Source organism: Rhamphochromis longiceps, linkage group LG1 (genome assembly GCF_057381845.1).
Source record: "Rhamphochromis longiceps isolate RC_006_pf linkage group LG1, R_longiceps_female_GT1.1, whole genome shotgun sequence".
Classification (NCBI taxonomy): domain Eukaryota; kingdom Metazoa; phylum Chordata; class Actinopteri; order Cichliformes; family Cichlidae; genus Rhamphochromis; species Rhamphochromis longiceps.
The window spans coordinates 30,437,973-30,449,773 of NC_140557.1; the positions used below are offsets into that span (position 1 = coordinate 30,437,973).

The 11,801-nt window shown below is 42.1% G+C and overlaps 1 protein-coding gene across 2 annotated transcripts; it reads left to right on the plus strand.

Moving 5' to 3' along the window:
- Positions 1-6,501: 6,501 nt before the first annotated feature.
- On the plus strand, positions 6,502-10,144 carry LOC146678979 (serine/threonine-protein kinase pim-2-like). 2 transcript variants are annotated; one of them, XM_085405757.1, is made up of 6 exons: positions 6,502-6,629; positions 7,522-7,598; positions 7,989-9,183; positions 9,273-9,453; positions 9,540-9,710; positions 9,784-10,144. In XM_085405757.1, exons 3-6 carry the CDS (start codon positions 9,004-9,006, stop codon positions 9,873-9,875), a joined length of 624 nt encoding a protein of 207 aa, XP_085261883.1. In that variant the 5' UTR covers positions 6,502-6,629; positions 7,522-7,598; positions 7,989-9,003; the 3' UTR covers positions 9,876-10,144. The 2 variants fall into 2 exon arrangements, with proteins under 2 accessions (XP_085261883.1, XP_085261875.1); XM_085405749.1 differs by lacking the exon at positions 6,502-6,629 and having other exon boundaries at positions 6,952-9,183.
- The last annotated feature ends 1,657 nt before the right edge of the window (positions 10,145-11,801 follow it).

An 11,801-nucleotide genomic window follows, 5' to 3' on the forward strand; every position in this document is an offset into this window, starting at 1 on the left:
GGTTGCAACGTAGTATTTTCATTTTTTCTTAGCATTTCTTTAACGTCTTGGTGCAAAAAAATACCAGCATTTGTGTGTAAAGAAATGTTACATATATACTAAAAACAGTTGGAAAAAAGAACTACAAATTTGGAAAGGAATTCATTCATGTTCTTACTCATAGATGGAGTACATGGTTTAAAAAACACTCAGGAAACAGATATGAGGCGGCTGTATCAACATAAAAACATTAATACAGTTAAAAATGAATAAAAAGTTGCACGCTTAAACTTATTTCTCTACAGTTTGTACAATTAATCCATGTAACAATAGGTTCTCTCTTAATATAGTAGTTAATTAAAATATCTTTACATAAAAATACATTTTTAAGTACTCTCCGGTGGAAGTCTGTTGTGGCTTATGTTTCTAAATGACACAACCATAAAGCAGCCCACAGAATATACAAATATGTCTTTGATAAGTGAATGTTGGCTCCCACAATGGCCTGTTAAGTTATTGCAAAAATAATTTACTGCATAATATGTCAGATTAGAACATGTTTTAAGCACAAAACTGAAGGGGAAACAATAAAAACAAAAATTAAAAAACAAATACTAAATTAAGTTAAAGGATATTTCTTACTATACTATATAATTGTGTAATGTTGCGTTTGATTGCAAAAGAAAACCCACCAAGAAAAAAAGAAAGAAAAAAAAGAGAATAGAGTTTAATTTATTCAAAACATATTCTTTTCTTTTATTTAAGCTGTAGCGAGATTCAAATGGACAAAAGCGAAAGAAAAATATTACAGATTTGTTTTATTAATCAAGAATAAACTTTATTATACACAACTCTAAATTTCAGTTGGTCTTAGTCAGATGTGTTTTTAATTCAATCCTGCAACACTGTGCTCACTGCCATCACTTTATATCTTAGTGTGCAATTCAAATATATACTTATTACAATATTTTTCCCCCTTAACTCTCAACTCGCGTTTTTAAAATGTCTGTGATCATGTTTGTCCGTTGACTTCTGTCTGGGCCTCGAACGATTCATCAGACAGGTTGGCAGCCTCCAACTGATGCTCCAGACTTTCATCATCGCCTCTATTCTGATCAACTCTTATCTTAAACTTAGTGATGAACTCATTACTGGCCAGCGCGCCCTCCTTTTTAGGGCATGTGGGCTTTGATAGTCGCTCTGCAAAGAAAATTCACAAAACATTTCTTATTTGGTAAGCTTGTTAACAAATTTTAGTTCAGTTTTGCTGAAAGTTATAGCATGCATCAGGTAAGAAGCAATTGGTTCTTAAAAAGCATATACATTCCCCAAAACATTTTTATTATGTGCATTTTGGAGAATAAAAGATTGTACACAATTTCCCTTTTTGAAGTAAAAAGATTATTAAGTCTAATTCTTACTTATTCAGTAGATTAAAGTATTGAAACATCATTTTTCATAAAATATGCACATTACAAAATTAAAGTTATTCAAAAATTACTCAAGTACTTACTCCAATACTCACATTATTCAAGTAAATTTAATTTTTGCCAATGTAATGTCACATAAAATCTTAATCTGAATAAGGGATTTGAACCCCACTGTCACGGCCAGGGGATCAGCAGGCCGCTGACTAGTAGTGTTCTCTCTCTCTCTTGCTCTCTGTCTCTCGCTCTCTCGCCAGGGCGGAACTCATGGTGGGTTCACGCCCTCGGCCCACGCCCCTCTGAAGAGGAAACACCTGGGCCTCATCAGTGCAGCCAGCATTTAAGCCAGGGAGTGGCTTCTACTCATCGCTGGACCGTTGTGTGTGACTCGTGCCAGTGCAGCAAGTTCTCTTTTGCTTCCCTGTGCAAAACCTCTAACATGTGTTTCCTTCTGTACATAGATCCCCTGGACCCGACTCTGCATTCCCCGAGCGGATTCCCTTTTTGTGTGAGTGTTTGGAGAGAGAGTCAGAAGAGGAGCAAGTGGCTTTTCCCTACCTGGATTTCCCCGGAGCCTTTTCCCTGTCACCGCTTTGTATATAGCACTATCCCCTGCACTGTTTGTATATACACCTGGTGGAACTGTAATAAATACTGACTGTGCCTCTGAGTCCTGCTTGTGAGTCCTCAAGCGAACCGTGACACCCACACAGATGAGAGCTTAGCAGTGAAGCTCTCTCTTAAAATTTGAGTTATAAAGTCAGAAGTTATCACTGACAGAGATCCATGTTCTTTTAACATAAGAAAGAATATTTGCTGGAATTGACATTAATCCAAGCCCTTAAAACGCCATTTTGGATTAAGCATTTCCTTTTAGAAAAGTCTTCAATGAGCAGGAAGCTCCAGTACTGGCGCCGGTGAGGTCGGCTGCCGTCACGACTGCTCCGACCACTTTTTCTTTGTCTTTGTTTTTTAAGTTAGTTTTCAGCGTTTCTAAATCGGCAAAATCATCACCATTGGGTACATTAGGTATGACAGTGACACTCTTGTTTCTATTGGTATACAATGTACTCACAATTCGAAGTTTTTAACTCCGGATCCGAGCTGGCCGAGTGAGATCTTGAGGGAGAACAAAGGGAAGCGGCGGCGGCCTAGAGGGAAGCGAGCCGGCGTCAGGAACAGGCTGAGAGCTCGTGCACACCGCACACCTCTGCCTAGCATCCTGCTCGCCAACGTCCAGTCACTGGAGAACAAGCTTGACGACCTCAGGGCCAGGGTAAAGTTCCAGAGAGACATTCGGGACTGCAATCTCCTCTGCTTCACCGAGACATGGCTGAACCCAGCGGTGCCGGACCACGCCATCCAGCCGGCAGAGTTCTTCTCGGTTCACCGCATGGACAGGACACGGGACTCGGGGAAGTCAAGGGGAGGCGGCGTGTGTTTAATGGTGAACAACAACTGGTGCAACAGTGCGAACGTTGTTCCTCTCACACGCTCCTGCACACCAAATCTGGAACTACTGTCCATCATGTGTCGTCCTTTTTATCTACCTCGGGAATTTACATCGGTCATTGTAAGTGCCGTTTATATTCCACCACAAGCGGACACGGTCACCGCCTTATGCGAGCTGCATGAGGCACTCACACAGCACCAGACACAACACCGGGACGCTGCGCTTATTGTGACGGGGGACTTTAATAGCGCCAACCTCAAACGCGCAGCGCCGAACTTTTATCAACACATCACCTGCCCCACCAGAGGTGAAAGGACACTGGACCACTGCTACACCACGGTCAAGGACGGCTACAAGCCACAATCCCGCCCTCCGTTTGGCAAATCTGATCACGCCGCCATCTTCCTGGTCACTGGTCACTACATTCTTCATTTCCGGTTAATACTTGTACAGCTGCTGTTATTGTGTGTATATATATATATTTATTTATTTATATTTCTTCATACATTCTTATATAGTTCTATATTGTGTATTTTGTTGTACAGTTATTTTATTTTCAACTTTAATTTATATATTTTATCTTATTCTTTCCCAAATTCAAATTCAAATTTTATTTGTCACGTACACAGTCATACACAGTACGATATGTAGTGAAATGCTTGGACAACTGCTCGTGACCTAAAGAGAACAAAAAAGGAAAAGGCTATGAAAAAGATAGGAAATAAATATGAAAAATTAAAAAGGGTAAATTTAACTAGGAAGGAATAAAATATAAATTAAGGTTAAAAATGAAATAACTGTACAACACAAATTAGAATGAAGGGTAAATTTAACTGGGAAGAATAAGATAAAGATAAATATATAAATTAAAGTTGAAAATAAAATAACTGTACAACAAAATACACAATACAGAATATAGAACTATATAAGAATGTATGAAGAAATCTAAATATAAATAAATATATACACAATAACAGCAGCTGTACAAGTATTAACCGGAAATGAAGAATATAGTGACCAGTGTTGTGCAAAACCAAAGTCCAGAAAGTCCAGTGTGTGTGTAAGAACTATATGTGTGGGTCAGTACTGTGTGGTGGTGTGATTGAGAGACCGTATCGCCTGCGGGAAGAAGCTCCTCCTCAGTCTCTCTGTGTTGGTCTTCAGGGAGCGGAATCGCTTTCCTGACCTCAACAGAGAGAACAGTCTGTTGTTGGGATGGCTGAGGTCCTTCACGATCTTCCTGGCCTTGGTCCAGCACCGCCTGCTGTAGATTGAGTGCAGGTCAGGGAGCTCGGAGCGGATGGTGCGCTCAGCTGACCGCACAACCCTCTGTAGAGCTCGTCTGTCCTGCATGGTGCTGTTCCTGAACCAGGTTAAGATGTTTCCCGCCAGGATGCTCTCTATGGTGCACGAGTAAAAGTTCCTGAGCACCTTGGAGGGCAGTTGGAAGTCTCTCAAGCGTCTGAGGTGGTAGAGACGCTGTCGGGCCTTTTTCACCACGGTGTTGATGTGACAGGACCATGACAGGTCCTGCGTGATGTGAACTCCGAGGTATTTGAAGCTGTCCACTCTCTCCACTGGGCACTCGTTGATGACGGGGGTCTGGTAGTTCCTCTCCTGCTTAGTGCTGAAGTCCACTATCAGCTCCTTTGTCTTACTGACGTTTAGAAGGAGGTTGTTCCTCTGGCACCAGTTCTCCAGATTCCTAATCTCCTTCAGGTAGGCCGTCTCGTTGTTATCAGAGATCAGGCCCACCACGACGGTGTCGTCAGCAAACTTGATGATGGTGGTGGAGCTGGTAGTGGCCACACAGTCATATGTGTACAAAGAGTACAGCAGGGGGCTCAGAACACACCCCTGGGGGGCTCCAGTGCTGAGAGTGGTGGAGGCTGAGACATGTCCGCCCATCCTTACTGCCTGTGGTCTGCCAGTTAGGAAGTTGGAGATCCACTGACACATAGATGAGCTGAGTCCCAGATGCTCCAGCTTGGTGGTGAGTGTGGAGGGAATTATGGTATTAAATGCAGAGCTGTAGTCTATGAAGAGCATTTTAACATAATTCCCCCTTCTAGTGTCCAAGTGAGTGAGTGATGTGTGGAGGAGATGAGAGATGGCATCGTCTGTGGAACGATTTGGACGGTAAGCGAACTGTAGTGGGTCCAGTGTGTCTGGTAGTGAAGAAATGATGAAGTCTCTGACCAGGCGTTCAAAGCACTTCATCACTACTGAGGTGAGGGCTACAGGGCGATAGTCATTGAGAGAAGCAGGGTGGGGTTTCTTCGGGACAGGAACAATGATGGACTCTTTGAAGCATGTGGGGATCACCGACTGAGATAAAGAGATGTTGAATATCTCAGTGAACACAGGAGCTAGCTGGTATGCGCAGTCTCTTAGGATACGACCTGGGATGCCGTCTGGTCCTGCTGCTTTCCTGGTGTTCACTCTCTTGAAGGCTCTCCTTACTTCATGCTCGGAGATGACGAGCACGTTTCCGGTGCTGGCAGTATCTTCCTGTCTGCAGCCGTTAGCGCCGCTAACACTAGCATTGTTGGAGACCTTAGCTGCAGCCTCGAAGCGAGCATAGAAAGTGTTCAGCTTGTCTGCCAGAGTCACGGCCGCGTTCGTCATACCGGTTGTTGGTGCTTTATAGTCCGTTATTGTCCTTAGTCCCCGCCACAGGCTCCTAGAGTCACTCTGTTGGAGTTGTGACTCTAGTTTCCTCCCGTAGCGCTGCTTCGCCTCTTTCACCGCCCTCCGCACGTTATATGACGCGGCTTTGTACGGGTCCATGTCCCCCGTCATGAGTCCCGTGTTGTAGGCAGCGGTGCGGGATCTCAGAGCGTCGCGGATGGTTTTATCCACCCACGGCTTCTGGTTGGGAAACGTTGTGATAGTCTTTGTCTCCACGGTATCATCCGCTAGTTTCCCGATGAATCCCACAACCGCTTCCGTAAACACGTTGACGTCATCGTCGGAGCTGTTTCTGAACATGCCCCAGTCTGCGTCATCGAGTGCGTCCTGTAACGCGGCCACCGATTGATCCGTCCAGCGCGCGACCTTCCTCTGAACCGGAACTTCCTGTTTCAGCCTTTGTTTGTATTTTGGCATGAGGAAGATGGCGGCGTGATCAGATTTGTCAAACGGGGGGCGGGATTGTGCCTTGTAGCCGTCCTTGACCGTAGTGTAGCAGTGGTCCAGTGTCCTTTCACCCCTGGTGGGGCAGGTGATGTGTTGATAAAACTTCGGCGCTGCGCGTTTGAGGTTGGCGCTATTAAAGTCCCCCGTCACAATAAGCGCAGCGTCCCGGTGTTGTGTCTGGTGCTGTGTGAGTGCCTCATGCAGCTCGCATAAGGCGGTGACCGTGTCCGCTTGTGGTGGAATATAAACGGCACTTACAATGACCGATGTTAATTCCCGAGGTAGATAAAAAGGACGACACATGATGGACAGGAGTTCCAGATTTGGTGTGCAGGAGCGTGTGTCCCAGTTAAATTTACCCTTCATTCTAATTTGTGTTGTACAGTTATTTCATTTTTAACCTTAATTTATATTTTATTCCTTCCTAGTTAAATTTACCCTTTTTAATTTTTCATATTTATTTCCTATCTTTTTCATAGCCTTTTCCTTTTTTGTTTTCTTTAGGTCACGAGCAGTTGTCCAAGCATTTCACTACATATCGTACTGTGTATGACTGTGTACGTGACAAATAAAATTTGAATTTGAATTTGTACTGAAAAAGAAGCCAACATCAACTGCTAAACGTGCTAAAAGTAAGTAAGTCCCCGTAGACTCCTATGATCAAAGCACATACAGTATAAAAGTTATAGGTTACAGATCTGAAAAGTAAAACAAATGTCAAAGTGCAAAAAGACTTATGGTCCCATAGAAGTCTATTCCATTTGCCGGGAATTAGGTGAACACCTTTGTGACAAATTTAATGGCTCAGTCATTTGTTCCATGTCATATTTAATAAAAGACCGACATGGTGGCATGTTGAATTGTCCATTTTGCACATATTTGGTCATTCTAAGCGTCAGAGGGAGAAAGATCATTCTGGGAATGCCTACTGGCATTAAGAGTGACTAGACATGACACGTGGGACACAGGGGCAAGGCAAAGTAACAGAAACCTAAAGCCTAAGAATGTAACACAAGAAGAAAACAATAAAGAGAACCAAAAACATACATAAGAATAATCAATGAATATAAATGAACAAACACAAAACACTGGGTCACAGACTCAGTACCATGACAGTTAAATGTACATAATAAATACTTTAAATCAGATGACAATGTAGCTGACACTGTGTTTATTAGTGTGTGGTCAACCACAAATCTTCATACTGTCATCCATACATGAGGTCTTTATACAAATGATGAAAGAAAATGAAAGAAACTGTTTAATTGATATGAAATGATTGAATCATATGAAATATTATGGCTTTGTCTGCCAGAGTGTTTTTCTGTAAACTACTTTGAACTGCTGGCAGTCAGTGAAGTCACTGAAAGGCAAGATTCTATGTTGTGTTGCCGTAGTTTCCAGTTTACTTATAAAGCTCACTTACAGAATTCAGTTAGAAAAGTCAAGCATTTGAAAGGTGCACATTTGAAGGAATATTAAGTCAGTATTAACTCATTACGGTTTACATTTTCGATTTTAAAGGGTCTCCGAAATTACAATGAAAGAGGAAACAAGAAAAATGACCACTCCAGGCGATAAGAAAGATTCAGGAGATCAAGGTAAGTAAAATAATAAAATAAAATCCTGGTAAAATACAAATCCTAGAACTGTTGACACTGTGTGAATCATTTTTAGAGCAATTGAATCATATGTTTGATTGAAAATAGCTTTAATACAAGATGTCTAATCAAAGAAAGGTTACCGGTCTTTTGGTAAAATAAGGTAATAAGTTTATTCTTGGACTCAACAGTAAAAACAGACCAACAAGTGTCATCAAGATCTAAGACTTAGTGAACCTAGTATCAATTCGCACTGATCAGTTTTTTTTTATCCCAAGAATAAACTTGTGATAATTTAAGCAAAAGCAATTTCAAATTCTTTGCCATCAAACTACTTCCAGTCCTGATGTCGGGGACTCTTTTTCACCACTGTGTTGTTGTCGTTTATAGATTGTAAGAGCAGGACTGCTAAAAGAAAGGCCAGTCCTGAAAAGAAGACCCCAATAAAAAGGAGGAGGGTCGCTGACCAGGCTGGTCCTTCCACCAGCTCAGATGTGGTCAAAGGAGTGAAACGCAAGGTTGTGCAAGATGAAGAGGGCACAACAAAGAAAGCAAAGAGGGCTAAACTGCTTGATCATATGAGCGGTGACGAGGAGCAAGCATCCTCCTCGTTGGACTCTGGTAAAGGTAGGCTAATTAGTTGAATAAGGGGGTAGATTAAGTGTGGTTGCTAGGTTTAAGATATTGGTGTTTAGTGTTTGTGTCTATCATCCAGTGAGCTGATGTGCTTTTGGTGTTTTCCACATCTCCAGACTTGAACAACAAACAGGTGTGCGCAAAAAATGGCAAAAGAAAGGCCACGGGAGACAACAGAGAGTCACCCAAGAAAAAAAGAAGGAATGTGGACCAGGGCAAAAAATCAGTGGCAGACCAAAAACGTAAGTAGCAAGCAGCTTGGGTTTTATATTCAGGGGAAGGGCAAAAGGAACATTTAGGCTACAGAGGAGAGTAATTTGTGTCACAGCTGTAATAAAACAAGATTTGCTGTTTTGTCTGTTCAGGTGAATTCCAAGCCAGATATGTGGAGGAGCACCAGCTCGGAGAAGGAGGCTGTGGAGCAGTGTTTGCGGGCTACCGGATAGAAGATCGTTTTCCAGTAAGTGTTCAGATGATGGTAGTAAGACAGGCAGTAACGCAGATAATGGATAATATCGTAAACTGAAACGTCTGCTGTGTTTCCACCTTTCATTATGTCATACTGAGGAAATGCTCACCAATGCTCTGTGTCTTTTAGGTTGCCATCAAACACATTCCCAAAAATAAAGTCTACTGCAAAGTGGCGGTAAGCATCCAACACTTGAATCAGTTTTACATTACTGGATTGAATGCGGCGTTCCTCATCATCCACTTTGTTGTAACATTTCAGGATGAAAGCGGGAAGAAGCTCTCGGTGGAAGTGGCCATTATGCTTAAACTTGCAGGTGAAGCAGAAGGGTCAGTGGGAATATCAGCACCTGTGTCCTTGCTGGAGTGGTTCGACATTGGCAAAGAGCTGATCCTGGTGCTGGAGAGACCTGTCCCTGCTGTGGACCTGCAAAAATACAAAGCAGAAAAAGGAAGAACTTTACCAGAGGACAAGGCCAAGGTAGGTTGACTGGGAGAGCCTTGGACTGTACAGCGTTCAATCAAGGCAGAAAAGCATTAACTCATTATTGTGTTTTTCATCTTTTCCAGGTCATTCTGAAGCAACTAGTTGATGCTGTAAAGGAACTTGAGGATAAACACATCTTTCATCGGGACATCAAGGGAGAAAACATTCTGATTGAGACCGGCTCAGATGTGCCTCGAGTTCGCATCATCGACTTTGGACTGAGCTGCTTTGTTAAACAGCGATCTCTGTATCGCATCTTCTATGGTAACATATTCTGCTCCTGCTTTTCACAGATGTAACAATTTGTGTCTTTTGTTTTAGAAGAAATTGTAATTGTGTCTGTTTGTTAGGCACGCCTCTTCACACCCCTCCCGAGTGGTACAGGAGGAGCTGCTACAGGTGTGGACCCACCACGGTGTGGCAAATGGGAGTGGTGTTGTATGAAGCGCTTCATGCACGGGACTTTAGTACCGAGAGGTTCCTCGCAAAGAAACTGAGCATCAAAAAGCGTCTGTCCGCAGGTAAGAAAACTTCACACTTCCAGATTCACTAGAACTATCATCTTCATCTTTTTGATCTTTTCTTTCTTTCAAGGATGCCGGAATTTCTTGGAGGCATGTTTAACTACAGTCCCGGAGAAGCGCCCAACACTGGAGGAGCTCCAGCTTCACCCCTGGCTAAGATAACACACACAAACACACAATTCACACCTTATCATGCAAGTGTGATACATTGTGGTAACTTCCTTTCTTTTTTCTGTTGGACAGGAATAGATAGGATGGGTCAATCTTAAAAAATAAATAAATAAAAATTGAGCTTTTTTGGAGCTCCTGTAACCCCCCCAGCCATCCCAGGAAAGGGGATCTCTCTTTGAATGGGCTTTCCCGAGGTTTCTTCCCATCGATCTGGCCCCCTGGGGAGTTTTTCCTCGTCTTCATAGAGAGCTTGGGCTGGGTCAGGAGCTTCATCAAAACTGTCTTTATTTGATGACTTTAATGTCATCAAATAAAGATGTGTTTTACTTAAAGAAAAATTTGATCAAAATAAAACTTGTTTAATTCATCTTTGCTGAGGATTCTCCTTCGTTACTATTTTGTTTTGTTTTTGTTTTGTTTTTTATTACCCATGGTGCATTTTGACAAATAAGAAAACTGAATCAGGTCAAAGTGTGCACAAAGACAGTCACACTGCAAATGATCTGAAGACTTGCATCTGTTGCTCTAACCCCCAACTAGTTTAGACAGATTTCCTGGTTCTACCAGAGGTTTTTTCCTTCAAGAAGGGAGTTTTTCCTTCCCACTGTTGCTGAGTGTTTGCTCATAGTGGGTTGTAAAAGCATAAAAGTTAATAAGAGGCATTCAAAACAGAGTTATCACAGAGGGAACTATATAGCTTAAATGTACAATTTCTACAGGACAAATTATAACTGTAGCGAGATTCAAATGGACAAAAGCGAAAGAAAAATATTACAGATTTGTTTTATTAATCAAGAATAAACTTTATTATACACAACTCTAAATTTCAGTTGGTCTTAGTCAGATGTGTTTTTAATTCAATCCTGCAACACTGTGCTCACTGCCATCATGTGCAATTCAAATATATACTTATTACAATATTTTTCCCCCTTAACTCTCAACTCGTGTTTTTAAAATGTCTGTGATCATGTTTGTCCGTTGACTTCTGTCTGGGCCTCGAACGATTCATCAGACAGGTTGGCAGCCTCCAACTGATGCTCCAGACTTTCATCATCGCCTCTATTCTGATCAACTCTTATCTTAAACTTAGTGATGAACTCATTACTGGCCAGCGCGCCCTCCTTTTTAGGGCATGTGGGCTTTGATAGTCGCTCTGCAAAGAAAATTCACAAAACATTTCTTATTTGGTAAGCTTGTTAACAAATTTTAGTTCAGTTTTGCTGAAAGTTATAGCATGCATCAGGTAAGAAGCAATTGGTTCTTAAAAAGCATATACATTCCCCAAAACATTTTTATTATGTGCATTTTGGAGAATAAAAGATTCTCAATTTCCCTTTTTGAAGTAAAAAGATTATTAAGTCTAATTCTTACTTATTCAGTAGATTAAAGTATTGAAACATCATTATTCATAAAATATGCACATTACAAAATTAAAGTTATTCAAAAATTACTCAAGTACTTACTCCAATACTCACATTATTCAAGTAAATTTAATTTTTGCCAATGTAATGTCACATAAAATCTTAATCTGAATAAGGGATTTGAACCCCACTGTCACGGCCAGGGGATCAGCAGGCCGCTGACTAGTAGTGTTCTCTCTCTCTCTTGCTCTCTGTCTCTCGCTCTCTCGCCAGGGCGGAACTCATGGTGGGTTCACGCCCTCGGCCCACGCCCCTCTGAAGAGGAAACACCTGGGCCTCATCAGTGCAGCCAGCATTTAAGCCAGGGAGTGGCTTCTACTCATCGCTGGACCGTTGTGTGTGACTCGTGCCAGTGCAGCCCGGCTCTGAGCAAGTTCTCTTTTGCTTCCCTGTGCAAAACCTCTAACGTGTGTTTCCTTCTGTACATAGATCCCCTGGACCCGACTCTGCATTCCCCGAGCGGATTCCCTTTTTGTGTGAGTGTTTGGAGAGAGAG

What these genes read in the sequence shown, in the direction of transcription:
- LOC146678979 (XM_085405757.1), top strand. Translation starts at nt 9,004, where the DNA reads ATGCTTAAACTTGCAGGTGAAGCAGAAGGGTCAGTGGGAATATCAGCA. An exon ending in TCTGTATCGCATCTTCTATG is followed by an intron (nt 9,454 to 9,539) that starts GTAACATATTCT and finishes TCTGTTTGTTAG; the next exon opens with GCACGCCTCTTCACACCCCT. An exon ending in CAAAAAGCGTCTGTCCGCAG is followed by an intron (nt 9,711 to 9,783) that starts GTAAGAAAACTT and finishes CTTTCTTTCAAG; the next exon opens with GATGCCGGAATTTCTTGGAG.